Source organism: Neodiprion virginianus, chromosome 5, assembly GCF_021901495.1.
Source record: "Neodiprion virginianus isolate iyNeoVirg1 chromosome 5, iyNeoVirg1.1, whole genome shotgun sequence".
Lineage (NCBI taxonomy): Eukaryota > Metazoa > Arthropoda > Insecta > Hymenoptera > Diprionidae > Neodiprion > Neodiprion virginianus.
In genome coordinates, this window is record NC_060881.1 from 8,463,990 (window position 1) to 8,485,403 (window position 21,414).

The 21,414-nt window shown below is 34.9% G+C and overlaps 2 protein-coding genes across 10 annotated transcripts; both read left to right on the forward strand.

Annotated features, from left to right (window-relative positions):
* The first annotated feature begins 245 nt into the window (after positions 1 to 245).
* LOC124305958 (cyclin-dependent kinase 12) lies at positions 246 to 15,353 on the forward strand. 7 transcript variants are annotated; one of them, XM_046766022.1, is made up of 12 exons: positions 246 to 553; positions 2,170 to 3,517; positions 3,673 to 4,844; positions 5,007 to 5,434; positions 5,560 to 5,756; positions 5,836 to 6,040; positions 6,317 to 6,585; positions 6,870 to 7,043; positions 12,668 to 12,983; positions 13,107 to 13,227; positions 13,292 to 13,474; positions 14,816 to 15,353. In XM_046766022.1, the coding sequence occupies exons 2-12, from the start codon at positions 2,178 to 2,180 to the stop codon at positions 14,818 to 14,820; spliced, it is 4,410 nt and encodes a 1,469-aa protein (XP_046621978.1). In that variant the 5' UTR covers positions 246 to 553; positions 2,170 to 2,177; the 3' UTR covers positions 14,821 to 15,353. The 7 variants fall into 7 exon arrangements, 6 of the variants coding, with proteins under 6 accessions (XP_046621978.1, XP_046621973.1, XP_046621975.1 ...); XM_046766017.1 differs by lacking the exon at positions 14,816 to 15,353 and having other exon boundaries at positions 13,292 to 14,595; XM_046766019.1 differs by lacking the exon at positions 14,816 to 15,353 and having other exon boundaries at positions 2,173 to 3,517; positions 13,292 to 14,595.
* A 72-nt stretch (positions 15,354 to 15,425) lies between these two features.
* Positions 15,426 to 20,990, forward strand: LOC124305963 (uncharacterized). 3 transcript variants are annotated; one of them, XM_046766035.1, is made up of 7 exons: positions 15,426 to 15,558; positions 17,225 to 17,327; positions 17,530 to 18,903; positions 18,991 to 19,102; positions 19,306 to 19,408; positions 19,687 to 19,704; positions 19,873 to 20,990. In XM_046766035.1, exons 1-7 carry the CDS (start codon positions 15,450 to 15,452, stop codon positions 19,929 to 19,931), a joined length of 1,878 nt encoding a protein of 625 aa, XP_046621991.1. In that variant the 5' UTR covers positions 15,426 to 15,449; the 3' UTR covers positions 19,932 to 20,990. The 3 variants fall into 3 exon arrangements, with proteins under 3 accessions (XP_046621991.1, XP_046621990.1, XP_046621992.1); XM_046766034.1 differs by having other exon boundaries at positions 19,695 to 19,704; XM_046766036.1 differs by lacking the exon at positions 19,687 to 19,704.
* Positions 20,991 to 21,414: the final 424 nt, after the last annotated feature.

Below are 21,414 nucleotides of genomic sequence, written 5' to 3' on the forward strand. Positions count from 1 at the left end.
ACTAATACTTAACGAGCGTGTTGACAATTTTTGTGCGGTCCTTTATTCTTGTAATTTTTTGAATTCATTTTCACATATTTGATGATAAAAATATGTATGGTTATAATAGTCATTTGATAAATAAAAAATATTTCGATTTAGCGAAATTGGTAAAGCAGGGAAGTTCCTATCAACAGCGCACAACATGTCGAAAGGAGGATTGGTGGCAGCACCGTTTGCCTGTTACGTCGGATATCAATGACGTGCAAATGGTAAATGGCTTCTACTTTCCCGAGATATCTTTATGAGAAAGCCAAATAAAATCCAAAAAAAATAGATGATATATGATGCATCGGCTATCAAACTATCAAAAATATGATTGATTGATTGATTTCTTGTCGTTGTAGACATTAATTTCGCCGAAAATTTCACGATTATATTCAATAAATATGAGATAAAGAAAAGTCTACTTCACGAAGCCACAAACGTAACCATCGTATTCATCGCTACGTTGGATTACCCCGATGCGAAGGATTGTGTTGCTCGGATCCACATCTCTCGACAAACTTTGCATGTGAGTACCAAATATTATACCGATATTATTCGGACCTCCTAAATACCAAAATTTCGTTCCACTCGCTCCAAAAACAGGGCAACTCCCATTGCAAGACAGTCGTCAGCAATGGCGGCTTCGATAGTCTAGTCGAAAAATTGAAGCTGCTTATTAGTCTGACCAGTTAGCTTTGACCAAATGTTGTTACAAATACATTTCCCGACACGTCTCCACCACCGTCATTGCTCATCATTGCGTACCCGTTTCTTCGACACTTGAATCGGAATCAACGTTCTCAGTGCTCCTATTTAGCCAACAATTGTGTGCATGTGTGTTTCTCCCTGTCTACGAATATACGACTACCACTACGCCTAACAGTACCAACAACCGGGGCCCGAACGAGTTCGTTGAAAATGTGATATTGTTTTTGTTCACATTGTTTCCCTATTTTACGAAAAATCAGACGTACTATTATTACTCGGAGATAGATGCAGGTAAATTAATTAAACGTCAGTATACATTTGTTCAAATTTTATAATACCGCTATTCGCTGCGCTTTGCAAAAACTTCTTGCTATGCTTCGTCACATGTATTACAGTAAAGAATCTAGCGATATGTTAAAGTAACAACTGCATGAAAATCAAAGTGAATCAGGTTTTTAATTCTATGACAATGTGAATTTTATCATAACCAATTTCCACGCTACCTTGATTTTCAATGCAAAACTAAAATCTATCGTGTTAAACGGTTAAACTTGTAATGATTCTGATATCAACTATTTATTGCGAGTGGAATGCTGTTTGCTTTGAATGTAGTCAACGCTGCATAAAATTTTGCTACGCTGCGAAAAGAATAATTGAAAATACCTTGTACCTAATATTAATTGCAATTTATTTTTTACCTAATCATCTGTACGATCAACCTAATCTTATATTCTAATAAACATTTACAGAACGATGCTTAATGTTTAAGTTAGTAACGTTAACATAACGAAACGAAAGAAAAATCACTATTTTGCAACTTTAGAATAAGTTTGAATCAGTAGAGTTGACAAAATATAAGTGTTCATGCTATATTACTGTTCACTGAATTTAGAACAATCTGAAAGTTGCAAAGTAATGAGTTTTGCTGAAAGTGCATCATTACATAAACATAACAAACTTCAACCTCATAATTATGTAACCTTAGCACCTTCCCGTTTCCCAATTATTTTAGTTTTACATGAAATGAGTCCATTGAAAAACTTCTGTGCCCATCTTTTATATAAGAGCATCTTTTACTAGCTTCAACGTTCTCAAGTATCTAAATATTTTCTATTGTAACCATACTTGAAAAGCCCTAATTTTACCACTGATCTATATCAATTTAATTAGCAATCATATGTACTTAGAGTCACCTGGTGCTTAGTATAAAAAAATTTACAACCAAATATGTTTGTTTCCTTTTAACAAATGTTCTTTATTAGTTTATCCTTTCTTTTATCTGCAGCTAGTCAGATAGACCTAATTCTCTTGAATAAATTATCAGGAAAAATGATCCTTTGAGTTATGAAGCTTCTTATCTGCATCGATTATTATGCTTTCTTGGCTGTCCAATGTTACTTAATATAATAAACACTTTTACACTATCTGTTTCAGTAGGTGACATGCCCAGCAGCCGTGACGTGGAGCGTGCAGAACGTAATGGACGATTTAGATCATCGAGAAGGAGGGACAGTATTGGAAGTGATATAAATCGTCACAATTTTGAAAATATAGACAAGAGACACAGGCGACATGGAAAGAGTAAAAGTTCAGGAAAAAAGAAGAAGAAAAGATCTCGTGACAAATCAATAGACAGTGTTCCGACTGTAGCGTCATCTGTAATAAAGCCGCTGGTTGAGTACTCCGATGTGAGCAGCGAAGATCTTTCGGAACCTGAGGCTGGAGAAATACAGTCTGAAGATAGCAGAGGTAATAGTTTCACTGATGGGGATCTGCAGGAATCCCATCATCAAAGACGATACTACGGTGGCAGTCCGAGGCAAAATCTCGGCGCTTCCCCCATCAGCATATCCCCTTCACCTCCAGCCGGAGGTGGGCACGCAAACAGATATTTGTCACCCAACGACGAGCTCCAGCGAGTTAGATCACCGATGCCCGAGGAATATGAAGAAGAGACGCGTCACTACCCTAGAAAGAAGGAGAAGAAACACAAACGAGAAAAAAAGAAGAAGAGAAGCGTTAGCCCATCCTCCAGCTCTAGTAAAAAGAAGAAGAAGAGGTCCAAGCGACAGTCGCACAGTCCTAGTCCCCAAATGCCTCAAGAAATAACCATTACCCCTGACCATGATAAACAGATGCATCGGTGGCAAGATTGTCCGCCATTACCTCTGAAGGATAGTACATCTCCTATATCGCCAGCTACACCTCAAGGGCAGAGATCTCTCAGTGACATGGAATTGGAATCTCCGCCTGGAGAGGCCAGAGATCTAACTTCACCCTCTTCCGTAGGGCTTATAAGGCATACGGAGTCCCCTCACACACCTCTACTACCTCCGAGAAACATAACGCCGGAAGGAAATAGGAGCAGTCATATATCACAGAAGCATAGCCCAGACAGACGAAAACATAGTCCAAGTATGCATGCTCGACGTGGCAGTATTAGCCCCAATTCCGGACACGGGGGAGGACGCAGACAAGGCCATCCTCACAGCCCTAGCCCAGCGTCAAGGAGAAGGGACCACAGTCCGCCTAGGAGAAGAGACTTTAGTCCCAGTCCTGTGAGCCACAGAATGAGGCATAGTCCTAGTCCCACTCAAATTCGGCGAAGGGAATTCAGCCCCAGTCCTGTGTCTCACAGACGGAGGGGAGAGCCGCTACCTAGTCCTACACCAAGTAAGCGAAGAAGAAGAGACGACTCAGACAGAAGGCACAGACATCACGATCAAGACAGGCGAGATAAGAGAAAGTCGCGTGGAACTAGGAGTCCTGTGGGTAGCAGCAGGTTTGTTTTCACGTTTTGGTTCAAATGGCAATGTAATAGTCTCCAGGAGTGTCCAGCAACTGAACTCGAAATTCTCAGGATCCAGCTGCTTGATGCTCTGAAATTGCTATGATATTGTATTTTTGTTAATCATCGGTTTCCACTTTATTTTGCAGATTGCAGAATCCAGTTTCTCGTTCACGATCACGAAGTCCTGGGAGATGGAGGAAAATGCCGTCGCGATCCAGATCCAGATCCAGGAGAAGAAGTCGCTCGCCCAAAAAATCCCGCTCTCCAAGTAAGATGCATAAACCAGCTAGGAAACACAAATCCAAGAGCCCAAGACCATCCAGGATACCATCTCCACCTCCGCATAGAACCAGAACTCGTAGTCCGACAAGTATAGCTGCCAGAAATCTCAGAGGTCGGGCAAAGATTAGCGAGACGAGTCTCTTTGCTGAACTTGTTAAGGACAGAAATATGAGGGAACTCGCCTTAAAGAAACTTCAAGAAGCCAAAGAGAAGGCAATCAGTCAAGACGAAGTGCAAATCATAGAAGGATCAGATGACAAAGAAGCGAGCAACACTTCGTCAGAGCATAAAATATCCAACGAAATAAAGGAATTATCTTCCGACAGCAGGGCACATGCTAATCTTGTCTCAGTCACCGAAGACGGTGCTGATATTGACATTGTAGACATACCTTTTCCTAATATTGTGACATCTTCCCTTGGAATGACCGAAGATAGCAATTCAATGGCAAGCAAAACCCCACCTATACCTGCGTCACTGGCTACAACTCCGTCGACACCGGTAGCAAATCTTACCCCAATACCACCGTCAACTGTATATAATTCTCCCGTACCAAACACTACAAACAATTTTCCAATGGCTGTTGCTGGCAATGGTGGCACAATTTTTCCCTCCCCAGTCCCTAACTTGGCAAACATTTCACAATCTGATCCTAACGGAATCGCAGGTCCATCGCAAGTACCTGTTTTGTTACCTGGTTCCGTTCCAGGACAAGTTCTACTTCCCAATCTTTCTATTCCTCCTCCTCCAATTCCAGTTCCTGCTCCTAACACTGCCATTTCTAAATTCAACACACCCAATAATTTAGTTCCTCTCAAATCTATCGATCCACCGAAACCTCCCATAGTTGCATTTAAAACTACGAAATTGTCAAAGTTACCGCTGCCACCAGGAATCAATCAGAATGATTTAGAGAGCATAGACTCTCCGCCAAGCCGCTCACCCAGTCCACCTACCAAGGGGCAGAATAAATTCTTATCAACCACACCGAAACCTCCCACAAAAAAGAGCATCAAAGATCTACCAATGCCACCTGGTAAGCATATTTCGAGATGGGAATTTCTTGTTCGATTTTATTAATTATCCAAGCAGTAAAGTTCAATGCTTGTATTGTGTAACATATATTTGACTTAGTTCCCACATTTGTAATAAGAATTGACTCTGTGTACTTAGTACATAATTTAGATGTACTTCGTAGTTGTTCCTGGATCAGAAGACTTGAGTGGAGAGGAAGATCCGAATGCTACGCCACCGCGAGGAAAACTTGATCGGATAACCCCCAAGCCAAAACTGAAGAGGCCGAAAATATTGAAGAGACGAGGCTCTCGCAATTGTCATATGCCAATGTCAGCTTCTGGTGGCAAAGATTGGGGTGAACGATGCGTCGATGTGTTCGAAGTTATAGCACAGATTGGCGAAGGTACTTATGGGCAGGTCTATAAAGCTCAAGACAAAAGAGCTGCTGTTCTTGTTGCCCTAAAGAAAGTACGTTTGGAAAATGAGAAAGAAGGATTTCCGATAACGGCAGTTCGGGAAATTAAAATCCTGCGACAATTAAACCATAAAAATATTGTCAACCTGAGAGAAATCGTTACCGACAAGCAAGATGCTCTAGATTTCCGAAAGGTAGGTAACAAAAACTAAATGAAAAGTATACTAATTATTAGATCACTTCTCAGTCCAATTCAATTCAACAGTCACTGCTCGTTGGATGGTATATTTGTTTAATTCTGGATTGAATACCTTTACAGGACAAGGGTTCATTTTATCTCGTTTTCGAGTACATGGACCATGACCTAATGGGATTACTGGAATCCGGAATGGTAGACTTTAACGAAATGAACAATGCCAGTATCATGAAGCAGTTATTGGATGGTTTGAACTACTGCCACAGCAAAAATTTCTTACATCGAGACATCAAGTGTTCAAATATATTGATGAATAACAAGTATGTAAAAAGTAAAGTGGAAATACGTCTGTTTGCCGTTCCATTTTAACACACACTTCTGTTCACCCGTTATTTTCAGAGGTGAAGTAAAACTGGCTGACTTCGGTCTTGCTAGATTGTACAATGCGGAAGACAGGCAGAGACCTTACACCAATAAGGTCATTACTTTGTGGTATCGACCACCTGAATTACTACTTGGAGAAGAACGTTACGGACCAGCCATTGATGTATGGAGCTGCGGTTGCATACTTGGTGAACTGTTTTCCAAGAAGCCTCTTTTCCAGGTATTATACTATACATAGAGTGCCTCGCTTTAGATGTTTTAATTTGCATGTATAATATGTGATGAATGACTAGTTGACTGATTTCCAAATTTATGTGCAAACATTACCTCATAACAGTGAACTTATATTCAAACAATTGAAGAATTTTTTTAAGAACGTAAGTATGCACAACTTTTTGATATATTGGGACAATCGTTGCGCAGCAGAACTATGGGGCAATTTTATATCGACTGTTTGAATATCCCATCAGTCAAGCAAGTAATTGTTCGAAAACAGGCGAATGTGGAGATGATGCAGCTGGAAATGATCTCGCGAGTTTGCGGTACACCGACACCAGCCGTTTGGCCATCTGTGATAAAATTGCCTTTATGGCATATGCTAAAGCCCAAAAAGTCGCACAGACGACGTCTGAGAGAGGACTTCTCCTTCATGCCTGCATCGGCTCTGGATCTTCTAGATAAAATGCTGGAACTAGATCCGGACAAACGGATCACAGCTGCTGATGCTCTGAAAAGTGCTTGGCTGAAAAATATCCAACCAGAACAGTATGTTTTGCATTTACGTACAGAATGTTTTATTTATTTATTTGTTAATTCGATATTTTTTTTTCTTTGAAACACATTCACGACCAATTAAATGTAAGAAATTGAAACTCGAAGAGGTTTCAAGAAATCAAAGAGTTACGGATATTAAGAAATGTGTTTTTTTTTACATCAAACTTACTTTTCGCGCATACATTATATCTGCACTGTTGATAATATTGTTGTTTCGCGCTATCAATCTTCAGTCATCATCCATCATTGCTACATCAATTTTTACAATGTATCAGGATGCCAGCACCCCAACTCCCGACATGGCAAGACTGTCACGAGCTTTGGAGTAAGAAACGCAGACGTCAGTTACGAGAACAGCAGGAAGTTTCCGGAGGGAAGATCCCGCTCCTCCCTCTCCCTAACAAAGGTGGCCCCCACAAGGCTGTTGAGGACTTGTCGGATGTCGGGGGGTGAGTAGTAGTAGCCAGACGTGCGCGATCCACAATATATCCTGAGGATTTCAAAACCTGATAGTCTACGTGCGTAGGTAGTCAAGTGTCATACCAGGGTAGTGTGCTTGGCATTTATTATTATCTCCGTTTTTTCCTATTTTCACAATTTTTTAATTGGTTATTCATTAGGGAACAAATTTCAAATTTGACGAATGAGGTGGAAATATCAATAAATAAATAAAGAAAAAGCGAGAAGACCAAAACTTCTAACTAATAATTCGTAAAACGCATTGCTATTTGCATGCAATTGACCGACCTATTGTTAGAAAGATAAAGGCGAATAAATTGTAAATTTTTTTATAAAAGGAAAAAGATTATTTTTTTTTTTTTACCAATGTTCTTGTTCGTCACTTTATTAATAACCAAAGGACTGTAATTATATGATAGTGCCTTCTTGATTACAATCACGCTGAAGTGAAATGAAACAATACCTTATTCTCACCCACATAAAAATTCGCATAGTTATTAACAGCATTTTCGTGGTTAATTTGAAACTGTAACAGTTGACCATTATAACAAGATGTAACTGCGCATCCTGCAAATTGAACTGTGATGTACGAATCTTAATTATCAGATTAAAAATATAGCTTGATCACTTCTTTTTGTAGGCATGCGCGTAGAACAGCAATTTGCGTACTTCGTTAATGGTGATCAAAAAATTTTACTGAACTGCATGAACAATGTGAAATTTAGTAACGATAATAAATGAACGGATGAACTATGAAATGCTTATAGAAGGTAGTTGTGAATATCACTGACTTGATAGATACACGAAAAATAGCAAATTATAAACCTATAATCTTGTGACACGATCAGATGGAGATACGCAAAAAATTTAGTTGTAAATATATGATAAATTGCTGTATAGTAAATTGATTTATTCTGATACATACTGATGAACTTCACGTAAAAAGAAGATTTAAAAAAACAAATCCTTTTCAAATCCACATATTATTAGGATGTAACAAATAATATAAAATAAATGATAATGTGGTAATTTAGACTTGGAGACAGACGGTAGTTCGTAAGATATTCCTGTAGTGTATATACAACAAATGGGTCACAACTATCGCAAGCAGAAGTTAATGGTGCTGGACTTGTGAAAGAAAATGGAGAGTCAAGAAGTGGCCATGAATTCTGTCCAAGGATAGCAACCTCCCAAGGATGACTAATTTTATTGTTAGTGCACAGCATATTCAAGGGATAACTTTCCATTAAATAGGTGTATTTTTATTGAAAATTCTTGACATTTTTTTTTTTTTTTTTTTCTTTTTATTTATTTTATTTCTTCTATTTTTCCATGGGTAAGCTGTGTGCCACTTTATTACATTGTACTATTGGGGAAATGTCATATGAACATATTCCTTGTCTGAATGGTAAAAACAAATGTAGCCTTTTTTCTACGTATATATACCTATATATACTTTCGTTGGAATTCAAACAGCATTTTATTATTTTTTCCATTCATACAAAAGATGAAATGAAATATACCTAGTTCAATTTCTTACAAATTGTATCTTACTAATGATTATAAAATAATGAAAAACCACTGTAACATACTTGTTGGGTGCCAATGGGCGTCTGTCTTAACAGATTTGTCGATAATTGATCAATTTATAATGTTATTAAAACATTTTATCATTTAAATTGTTCTAGCCTGTACTAGTATTATATTATTTTACTAAAACAGTTTTTTTTCTTTTTTTTTTTTTTTTTTAAGGATAAGTATCTTATTGAAACAAAGAACAGGAATTTTTCAGTCAAAAGCATTCAAAAGACATTTCAATAAATTACTTGGCGATGAAAATTCAATATTTACCAATACCACAAACCATCATATACCTCCAATTGAAATGCAAAAACAAGGACTAAGTATACGTCACACCTTCTGCCATGTCCGCATCAAAATTTCTACTGATGATATCTAAACTAATTGACACTCTAATTATAAATATGCATTGTTCTGTGTTCATGATCTATCCATACTTTAAAATTGTAATTCTCCTACAATGCCCCTTTTGCGATCTTACCTTTTTATTAAATACTTTCACTAACTATGAAAAGATACACTTGAAAGAAAAAAGAAAAAAAAAAGAAGAAAAAACCTATCCGAATCATCTTGTATACTATACAAAACTTGAGTTCAGATTATTTTTAGAGCCGTAACACAGAAGATAATATAATGTTTTCATTCTTTTAGTCACATGTGCTAACGGTATCTTATATTTCTTAAATTTGTTTTGTACAAATATAATTGAAAAAACATCACATGATGAATTTACAGATAATATTACTGCTTAACTGAACTTTATTTACGCCACAATTAATAAGTCTGTTCGAGTTTAGTTAATATTTTCACGTAGCAATCAATTCTCTATAAATGATTTTACGAATAGTTTAATATGACTAACAAATAATGGAATTGAATTTTTATTTCGCTATATAAAATATTTGGTTTGTCATTGTTTCTCTTTCTCTTTTGCGCTTCAAAGTATATCACATACAATGCTACTATACAAACATGTCGAATAATTTTGTTTCCCATCAATCGCTTTTACATGCGAATATAATTTTATGCCTTATCTTATCAATTCAAATCCTTATAAAATAAGGACGGAATGATTTTTCGGTTGAAATTAGATGTTTTATTATGTTACATCCATATGTATTGTTGAAGCACTGGACGAAAAGGATATGGGAAGTATATTTATAACATAATTGTGTACATTATAAGTTTTCAATATTATATGCCTATAGTTTCTTAAACAATAAAGAGAAAAAAAACGAACTGCAACAAATAGTATCCTATGTTGAACTTTCAATGGCAATTTAATACCTTGCATTGGAGAATTCAGACCAAAATCACTACTTCCTACTTAACTATTTTCTTATAACTAATCAGCAAGGCTGCTAAGTATGCTGCATTGAAAAAAACTTTCTGTATTTCCTTTTTTCTTTTATTTACTTCTTGTATTGGCATGAATTTGAAAGGAATTTTGATCAAAATTGGTTAATAAAAATTGAATACAATTATTCTTGGCGACTACATTTTAGTTTTTTTTTTTTTTTTTTTTTTTTTTTTTTTATATGAATTCGTTATATTACTTTTCTAATCTTGTCCATTTTTTAAATATATAGTATCTTACACTTCATGATTTTTTACACTTAGCGGACAAGTAATATGATATCGATGTTATAGTTTTATCGAATTGTGATTGAAGTTTGTATTTCAAAGCCATTTAAACTGTACACAGACCCGAGATTACTGCTTCCCAGAACGAATTTAGCATCTCTAAACTAGCGTAATAATATTCTTCACAACAGCAAGATTTCCCAGTGAATAAATATCAATATTAATTTTCTCAACTATTACACTGATTAGCTTTGGATATTAAAAAGTATTCTTATTGTCTCGTGTATAGAGTATTGCTTCAACAAAAGTCGCAAACTGGGCTGAGAAATACCTAGTATAGAAAGAAAATAGTTTAATCTCTTCAGTGATAAGATCTATTCCAGTTAGTCACTGCTTTTGAAGAGTCATATTTTGTACTGAATAACGAACGCAAAGTGATATTCACTGGACACGAATGTAAATAAACTGAATATACATCAAATATTTACCTGATATTTAGTAATGATGAAAAATTTTTGATGCAATATGGGCAGGAAGGTGACTATACTTTGTCCTGTAAATTCATCGCATTATTATGTATTTAATATAAGGAGAAAGGAAAGACTGAAATTATCTAATTAAATTGAAAATTATGTTTCAGGCAGTAATAATATTGTGGCTGAATGATAAAAGGGGAAAAAATTTATAGCGCTAGTAGATGTGTGAATAGGTAATTGAACGTTATACACTTATCACATATGCATATCTATCAATTCATACAAAGGGTGTCTCCATTTTTGGTTTCAAAATCCATGGCTAAAAAATTGTACAATTCATAACAATAAATGTGCTTGTATTCCTACTAATATTAATCAACACAGACAGAAAAAAAGCCTTTCCCTTGTGAATCGTTCGGCATTCATGTTGTGTACATAATATATATTTAGGTTGAAAGATGTACCTAATTTCATAATAATGAGAAAAATATTGTACTACATAACTGGAGCGATATTTGCTTTGACTAATATTAACCAATGGTCAATAAATCAGTTAGGGTTTAAAAACAATCGAAATAATCGAGTTATGTTTAACATTTAAAAACGTAGCACAAACATTACTCCACGGTAACAATCTTTAAACCTGTTTTTCAATATTTTATTGTACATACTGTACGGATATCAGGTAGTGAAAAAAAGCAGCAATATTTTATCAGCTACAATCTTAGTACAACCTTGTTGTCAGTGTATGCGTAACAACTTCCATCATTTTGATGCAATTTTTTATTATAGTTTCACTCTGTCACCTCCTAATTAATTCTCTGTATCGTATAATTGCATGTGTTGTTCGATCGCTTATCAATGTTCGTACAAAGCAACTGTGACAAAGACCGTTGACACTCGTCCAATATAGGATGGGTACTTGATGGAATTTTCATTACGTTTGAGTGTATGATCAGGATTTCAAATTTTATGTCATTGACTAAACAAATCTACCTCATCAATGTCGTTGATAAACTATTTTCGTATAACAGGGATGAAAGGCACGAGCGTGAAAACGTGTGGTGTACATTTTGTTAAATTTATCAATCTATGTAAAAAAAAAAAAAAAAACAGCACCAACCAAAAAGTCATTAACACACTAATTTTTATATCGTTATATCATTACATACATCTTTGCATCTTACCAATTTACTAATCGTAATTTTTATATTTCATACTATTGTACATGTAAACTTACGACAAGGGATTCTTTATACATCTTGAAAATCAGCTGTAATTCTTTGAGGAACATATTTTTCTTGATAATCTTGCTCCCTTCTTATAAGGTCAAACGAGTCTTTGAAAATTGAACTGAACTTCTAATCTGAACTACATTTATATTGGTTAAAAAAATAATACAAAACCCAAGCAATGGTTGATCTCATTCACTATAGATCCAGAGATTTTGTATCGTTTCTCTTTTTGTTCATTGCCAACGAATTGTATATTGAATAATTGGTGTTTTACAATATCCATCATAGAATAAAGAGATAATCTTCAACGAGGAAATATATACTGTGGTACCTCTGGAAGTCGGCTGATCAAAATACTCCTGGTCACGTTGTGCCTCGTGTTAACCGATGATAAAAATGGCCCACTTCAAACAGTATTTGCAGTGTATATATTTTCCTGTAAATTACAGCTTACTTTAATGATGTTCATGCCACTCTAAGTCTATATGTAATGTGTACACGTCATTCCATCTGCATTTTGTGCCACTACGTTTATTTATCACTTAAAAATCGACAAACTTACTCACAGAAACCCAATCATTACGTGAGAATTACTTTGATCGATTAGTTAAAAAAATTGCTGTATCACATTGTAGACAGATTTATCATGCTTTTACTTTGTCACTTTGTAAATTTTTTACACTCATTTCGCAGTATCAAAGAATTTCCAATCTTCATACAATGTTTCTACTGTTTCAGGTCATCCAAAAGGTTAAAGATGGAGGCAGGATATAATTCCCATGGAAATCGTATCGGTGCTGAACCTCCGTTTGGAGGTGAAAGTTTGTTTAATCGGAGTGCTCCATTTTTAGTCTCCCCATCGTCGTACTACTACAGCAGTCCATTGCCTGTCAAATCACGGGGCAATCAAAAGCAAGGAGACGCCAGCTCCCATTATTTGGACCAAAACACTGAGGACAGTCTGGCACGAAAATTAAATTGCCTTGCTAGTGCTTTGGCTCATGGCAGGCCAATACGTGTCGACGATCTAATGTCGCTTCGCTCAGATAACGACGTGAGTTATTTTTTAACAATAAAACCATGTGAGCGTTTAAGCTGGGAACCATTTCAGTTTAAATTTTCGATTACACTTTTCGAAATATCTATCGATGATAACATTACCAAACTTATTTCACAGGGTGATCAAAAAGCTGCTCAATTAGTGGGTGACCTGCACTCTGAGCTACGTCTTGCGGCGAGTACAAGAGCAACTGGTAGATTAGAATCGCACCTACCGGTATTCAACCCACTGCCAACAGGTGAGCAATACTTTTGGCCGGTTGTACGAAATATCCTGTTTCTGGCAATGGTTTTTAATTTCAGAAACAAGTGTAGGACAAAAGAGTGGGTTCGATGCTCATGCTGTCTACGCAGGCGACGATGCGGTCAGCACGGTCAGGTGGTCTCAATTAGCCACAGCTGGTGTACGCAGCGCATTGTCCGCTCTAATGTCACGCTATGGTTTGGAAACCTACAATCCTTCCCCTGCCACAACCCGACCCCCAGGTAAAGCGATCATGGGCCCGTTGCAGACCCTAAACCACCCCTCAACTTCGGCCCAAACTACATATGGTTCTCAGTAAACTGTACATATAAAGATTTAGCCTAATCTGTAGCTATTCTGTTTAGGATTCGATCAAAAAACAAATTTGAATACCTTTTTAATCGCAGTATGAACGCGTGTATAATTTATGCATCAGACATTTTTAAGCTCTAAAAATAATTTCCATATCTAAACGTTGGAAGATACTACTTATGTTGTTTCTCTAAAATTGTGAACTTCACTTCAAAGTTAACAGTTTTTATAGTATATACATAATTGAATGTCGAAGAGGAACTGTGATTTTCTTCATACTGGAATATAATGGATGTTTTTGGTTAAGAAATGACAACCTTGATTGCTTATTGCATTATTCTATGCAGCTTAATGGCAGGTTAATTTTTTTATAGTTTTTCAGTTTTTGCACTATCAATATTCTACTTGACTACGTGTTTGAAGACCTTGGCTTGATTGTCACATTGACAATAAAAAGTACAAAAGTTGTATTTTAAATTCTAGCCTATCAGCGTTGACTCTAATTATAGCTTTGTTATTAAAAATCCTGACATAATGAATAATAACATTGAAAATCGTATATTCATATATTTGATGTATAGTCAGCCTAATTCATTGTTCGAAAAAACCAATCTATTTCTTTTTTTTACTTTTGTCCATACTCAGCTTGTTAATGTGCTGACGTTGTACAATATAAAAACCGTTCACCAATTATTTTATTTGATTCGCTCCCATTTATAGTATTAACGTACCGAATAAGGAACTAAAAAACATAATATATAAAATATATACCTATGTATTTAATGTACATAGGTATGTACCCCGCCGATTGGTTAATTGCAATAGAAGAGCTTAAATAATTTAGATACGTGCATAATGATAATAATAATAATTTTCCAGAGAAGACGAATCGTGTAATTATGAATTTTTAATTTTTTTTTTTTTTCATTTTTTCATAAATAAGATCTTGTATACAAAATATAAACCACTTACCCGACTTCTGTGAAAAATAATTAGGGGTGAAATGTAAATATGTCTAAGGGTATAAAATATAAATAAAGTGACGAGAGACCTCGAGAATTGGTGAAACAATTGTTTATTAGGGTACTTTTCATGAGAGGTCGCCTTATTGTAGCGCATTATGTATATCGTGATAGCAACACAGATATACTGTGTATGGCTGGTGAAAACTTGAAACATCAATGAACCGGATTCGGAATTGTTTAGATCTACATTTCGATTTAGTTTTGTTTATGCTTTAAACGCTAATTACTTGAAATATTATTTTTCAGACTGAAGCGGTCGATTACGGAATATATCAGCGAAATGAGGTTAGAAGAAATGGATACACTACGAAATTACACTCCAAACGTGGTACGAGAGAATCGAAAACGTGATTTTGCGTCACGTTGGCAACTACATGAACCATCGAAGCTTGTGTGGCATTGTTTCGCATCCACGATTGTGACACTTGTGACCAAACAATCGACAGTCGCAAATCGATGCGTAATGTCCATGATATCCAACGGTAAAACAAAACACAGTCTCAAATCGATGCTCAATGTTCATAACATCCAACGAGAAAACAAAACACGAAGATCGAAAATTTATTTCGCTGTGAATTAGTGAAAACAGAGGAGAGTTGTGAGCGCAATAATTAACGTTGACGGCGATCAGGTTAGGTATCGGTCGAATAACCGAAACCTGTGAAGGATTCTTCTCATTTTCTGCCCGATATTTTTTTTGTGAATAATGTGATGATGATTTAATTCGACTAGCTGGTAATTTATCGCTAAATACGTTGTATTTAATAAAAGAAAATTGCCTCAAGTTTCGTTTCGCAAGGCGTAGAAAATTTACGAGATTTAAGAGCGACTCCAAGAAGTAACCTAACCCAACTCTACTTCGATCGTAAACACAACAGTGATGATGACTCTTTTGTTCCAAAACAATAACCATACGAACAGTGAAACGAGAGAACAACGTGTTGAAGCTTTTACCCGAACTTTGAACAACGCTTTCCAACAGTTTCAAAGTAAGTATTTTCGACATTTTTTTGTTTATAAAGATATGCATTCACGGACTTCTGTTCAATGATTCAGTTTACTTATGAGTGATTATATTTATACAATTATGTCCCTAATAAGTCGAGATATTACTATTAATAGCGTGTCTGCATATGAGTCACACAAAAAAGTCCTGGATCTTAATGAAGTTACATAGTCTCGTACTCTTGACTCTTTGAAGCAGACATATATTGGCAGCATGGTTTGTACTACACGTTGTATTGTAGTTTTGTTTCAAATAGCTACGAAATATGATAATTCATTAAAACTCCAGAGAAAGAATAACAAAGGTCAAACTTCAGGGTTCGTGCTCACAGGGAAAACCGAAAAATCTTGGGAAATTTCTTATAACATGGAAAAGTTAGGGGAATGCAAAAATAAGACTTGAATTTTGAGGGTGTCGAAGAAATAAACTCGTTCTTATACAAAGTACTGTCGAGGTCAAGGAAAAGAAAATTGCACTTAAAATTTTGTTTCGTCGCACTGCTTCATACATTCTATACATACATATTACTTAATATCAAACCTTTGGTTTTTTTTTTTTTACCAAACATTGTAAGCTGTTGTTTGTAAATTAATAGTCAGACAGTAATAAGTTAGTTACTAGGTAATATTCAAGGTATTAGTATTGATATGTAAAAAATTGTCATTAATCAGTGGCATATTGCGTGAAAGGTTACTGAAAAAATTCTATTTTCTAGCTGGGATACCTGTAAAAGTCGGAGAATTTCAGATTCTAAAAAGTGTACGAACCCTGAACTTATCCTAATCTTACCTACGTGACTCACCTGCAGTTATTGTGCCTAATATCTACATTGTTCAAATTCTACCGTCTTTACTTGGACCATTGAGATTGAACCTGTATGTTATTTGTAATCAATTATTGCGATGATTTATATTCAAAGATGTATTAATTTAGAACGAAAACAATTTTTAGGTTGAAATCGTAATACCAGTTCAACCGATGCTTTATTCAACAACGAGTTATGTAGTGTCAGTCCTCATGTCTATTTTGCAATAAGAATCTGTTACTTGTTTCCACAGTCAATCGATTCATGTCATTTTATTAGAAGTAGATCTTACAGTGTCATGTCCAGCTTTAGGTAACTTTAATTTATAACATGCCTTGATAAAATCTTCATATTTTTGATCCATGCCTCCAAGTAAGTATGAGTTGAGTAAATATAATTGACATTCTTTAAAAGCAAAAAACAAAATTGTATTCAAAAAGTTTTCAGTATTGCAATACAATTGTGGAGCTTAAAAATAAAACTATTTTATTGTGCTCATTATGATAGAATAAAACTAGAACAAGATTGATCATGTACTTCAATCTCTTTAAGAACTGAACTATACAACAGTTACTAATAACAAAAAACGTTGGAAACCAACTGTTGCTTATTTCTACGCTAGATTTTGTTTATTTGAAAATTGAATCATATAACATCATAATTTTCTCATTGGACTGTCACCTAAGTTAAACTTTGTTGTAGCATTGAAAAAGGATTGAAACGATTACTCTCAAAGCATGTTCTATGGAATATTATCGAAACATGATATGTATCTGTATATTTAATGATTTTATCCATAATGCAATTACATGAAATTATTAAATCCATCTATTTTTTGTTACAGAACTATGGAATGATTACAAAGAATTGTTGGATAAAAGTGAGAAAGCCGAAGAGAGCTCATCAAATTCACATATACCTCAAAATGAGCCCCAAGTTGGGAACTCGTAAGTTACAATTCTAAGTTCCACTTGAATGAAGATATTGTAGCGTTGCAATCCGACTACATGTATTTGTTGTGACAGTTTATTCCTGAACTACGTCAGAAGATTAAATTTAAGACAAATACTTTCATACAGAATACTGCACACGATCTCACTATTGCTTGTAACGATCTCATGCATATCATTCAAATTTGAAATGTTACAGTAAATGCAGTTGCCATGCAGCAGCCACAAAGGACACCAATGTTCCAAAAAAGAAAACTTTCGCTGTACCAACAGAGAAAAAAACTCACTGTGATCCTTTATCTGTCGCTATAAATGAAGAACAAAAATCAAATCCTATACCAGACTACGTGCAACCTTTCCAAATATTTTCACAAGATTTTTGTACTCAAGGCTTAGAGGAAAGTTTTATAAATCGTACTACATCCCCTGTGCTCAAAAATATTGAAAATGTCACCCCTAAACGATCAAAGAGCCCCATTTTCGGTTTGAAAAAAACAAAATCTCGAATATCATCCCCTGTAGTTAGTTCTCCAAGTGAGAGCGAAAAATCTGTGATCGTATTGAATGATATCAGCAATGACATAAGTTTAAAACGTAACAATTTGTGCTCTCCAAAGACTCCTTCGCATTCCGGCACAAAAGCCAATGCAACAAATGCTATCTCTTCAAATCTTGAAGAGTTATCGTCAGCCTCACAGTTATGTACACCGAAAACAATTAAGAAATTGGGAATCCATACAATCCAGAATGTAAATACTGATATAATACCTGGCACAAAGAAAAAATTGAAGCAAAGCAAGCTCTTCACCAATATTGAGCAAGTCACAGACTTAAGTATCTGCGATGACGTCTTTGATGCTAAAATAAATGAAGTTGAAACGAATAAAACATGTGATAATGTAACAAGTACAAATTACTTAGAGCCGAATAGTAGTTCCTGTGAAGATAGTCTGATACAAGTGAGCCCAACGCAAACAAGAAGCTTTTCAAAACTACGACAAAAAATTTATGAAAAAAATAACACTGCTGGATCACTGCATCAAAGATTATGTACAAAAAAAGTGAAAGTAAAAAATACAAAACACCTGGAAATGTCTGAAGATGTAAACGTACATAATGATGGTGAACAGACAGATACGGATTTGACGGTATTCGAACCGAAATCAGCTTCAACTCAATATATTTCTTCAGCATTTCAGTCTAAACTGTCAGAGAATGAAAAATTACCGATTATAAGCAAATTTGGTTTAGAAACAAGACCTGATGTTCAGGAGAAGATTCAATCCGTTACATACGAACATGAAACTAACGACGAAACTATGTTCGAAGAAACTCCAGTTCCATCACTAAAGAGTACTGTCTTTTGTAAAGGTGCCGACAACATGAAGTTATCTTTAAACAAAAGGACTTCGTCTTTTGTGCCTCCAAAGATACTACCCAGCAAAGCAAAGAATGCAACAGCAAGTGACAAAGAAATGTGTGAACTGGAACTCGATATATTGACAGACAATTCCAATACCTTAACGGAAAAATCACCACCACGGAAGAAATTGGCTGCAAATAATTTTGATGTGTAAGTTATTTGTAGTTAGGAATTCCAAGTTGCAATTCGAACAAATATCATCTGATTATCTTACTCGAATTTTTCTAATTCCATCAGAGTACCAAGGAAACTGAAATCGAGTCCCACATACGCTTACAAAAGAAGTCCTGTACGCAAAAAGGCTGAAAGAGCGCGTCTAAATGGGTGGGATTGTCTACAATGTCAAGAGGTATGAATATCCCCATGGTAAAAGTTCATGTCCACGAAAGAAAGTGATTTGTACAACTTAGAAGTAAATCATCATTTACTTTGAAATACCGAATAACTGCATATATTTATTTCACCAGTATTCGAAAGTCAAATACGAATGCACGTAACTTGTGTCAATGGAAATTCCTGTGAATTAATTGCCTGTCAACGATTATTTTCTAGTATTATAAAGCCACTGGACTTACTGGTAAAGAACTACAGATGCGTAAAAATCAATGTTCTCGTCACAGATCTACACACAATGAGAAAACCTCTACTCAAAAAGGTAAAGATTTAATGATAATTTCTTCTGGCTTGTAAGATATGATTGCATGTGAAATACAATTGAACACTACTTGCTTCGTTTTCGTTCTAATTTACTCGAATTCCTTTCTCAGTCAAATATAATTTATTATCTGCAGAATTGTCTGCACTTCAGTCATAATTTTAGCACGTCACCTGTAATTACATCAATCGGGTATCTAGGTAGTTACAAACAATTGCGTTTTTACTACTAAAATTTAACAAATGCACTCACTACTTGTGTATTATTAATCTGTCAAGCGTTTCAGGAAAACCCAGGTACGCAAAGCATCGAATTTGAATATTACTTAAATTTAATGCATGGCATATTGCATGTACGGATTAATTCACGACTTATAACTTTGTCTCGTAATCCATGAGCTGTTGGTAATAATTATAATTACTTTTTCGTCTGCAAATTCTGTAGTTTTTGTTTTCAATTTACAGATTACTGGAATCCAGACTTTACAAGTTCATACCACTCAACAATATGGAGCGACAATTGAACATGCTGTGCGGTGAAAATTCGACTCACTTATTGTCACAGGATATATTTTTTGAATATCATTTTCTTTCTCAAGTAATAAACTCTTGCATTATATTGCATAATGGTTGAACTGTCCTGAACAACGACATTATACTGTAAGGTTCACTCATAGTTGCACAATCATCTTCTCAGGGAAATAAATAACAAGTAACAAACTTTTGAACATAGATTGATTTATTCATTTACAACATATATTATTATATTCTCGAATAACATAGCATAGATTTATATAACTATATTATTTATATAGATACATCATTTATCATTTTACACAAAAATATAGAATCTGTAGGTTGTCGCTAAAAGAGGCTAATCAAACGCAACTTGTAGTTAAGCAAAGTTTGCGATTTGGTTTAAGGTACATCATTGATATTGATCTGGACTTCTTTACTGGTTTAACCTTTGTTGAAAGCTTTGTTACGATTTTAACACCAAATAATACGGTTTTGATTTAATTCAAATTTAACACAAAGGTGACTTACATTCAGGTAACTGAGCATTGAAATTAAATAATTGAGCGTTTTAAATGTTCGTAATAATGTCAGTGAATCGGTAAAAACACCGATAACAGCTGTTAGAAGGGCGGTGAAGAGAAAATATCGGAGTTTCAACATTTTTGTTTGTTCTTTTTTTGTCTTAACATAACTCATTTTTTAAATTGGTCCAAACTTAAAACTGCTATTACATTATCGAGCTGTAAAACTAACGAAAACTTGCCCAAGGCAATTGTTTTTCTATTTTACTGTGGAAAGATATTTAGGTAAGTACTATTATGATATTTAATTTGATATAACGTACATCATAATTGTTATAGCTACTTAATAATTTATCAACACATAAATATATATATATTTAAAAATTAAACATGTATATAAATAAGTATACATATATTTATGTATGCAGGTTTATATATATATTTATTCATATATATTATATATAAATATATATATCTTATCCTCGTCATCGTCATATGAATTAACAACCAGTTAGAAATAATTTCAATTAGTGGGATTGGTGACAAAAAAAAGTTATTATCAATTAGTACGCAATCCATCGTCATAACTCACTTTTTTTCAGCGCACTACTTTCATTCGATAGAAAATAAACTTAATGCGCATTGACATCTTACAGATTTTTGTGAAGCTAGTTGACCCCGTGGGAGGCTGGAACCACGGGGCCCACGTCACGCCACTTTACCCATTCTGGTCAGTCAGATATTATATTGCCGTATTCTTTATGTGTGTTTTGCCACCCCGACTCATGCTTAAAACCAGCACATGCATTATATATATATTTATTTTTGTTTATTTTTTTTCTTCTTTTTTTCTTTCTCTTTTTTTTGTTTATATAATATATTGTATATATTCCTGTATCATATATTAAAATATTTTCAGTGATTTTAATATACTTTCATACACAATATATTTTAGTACATTCAGTTA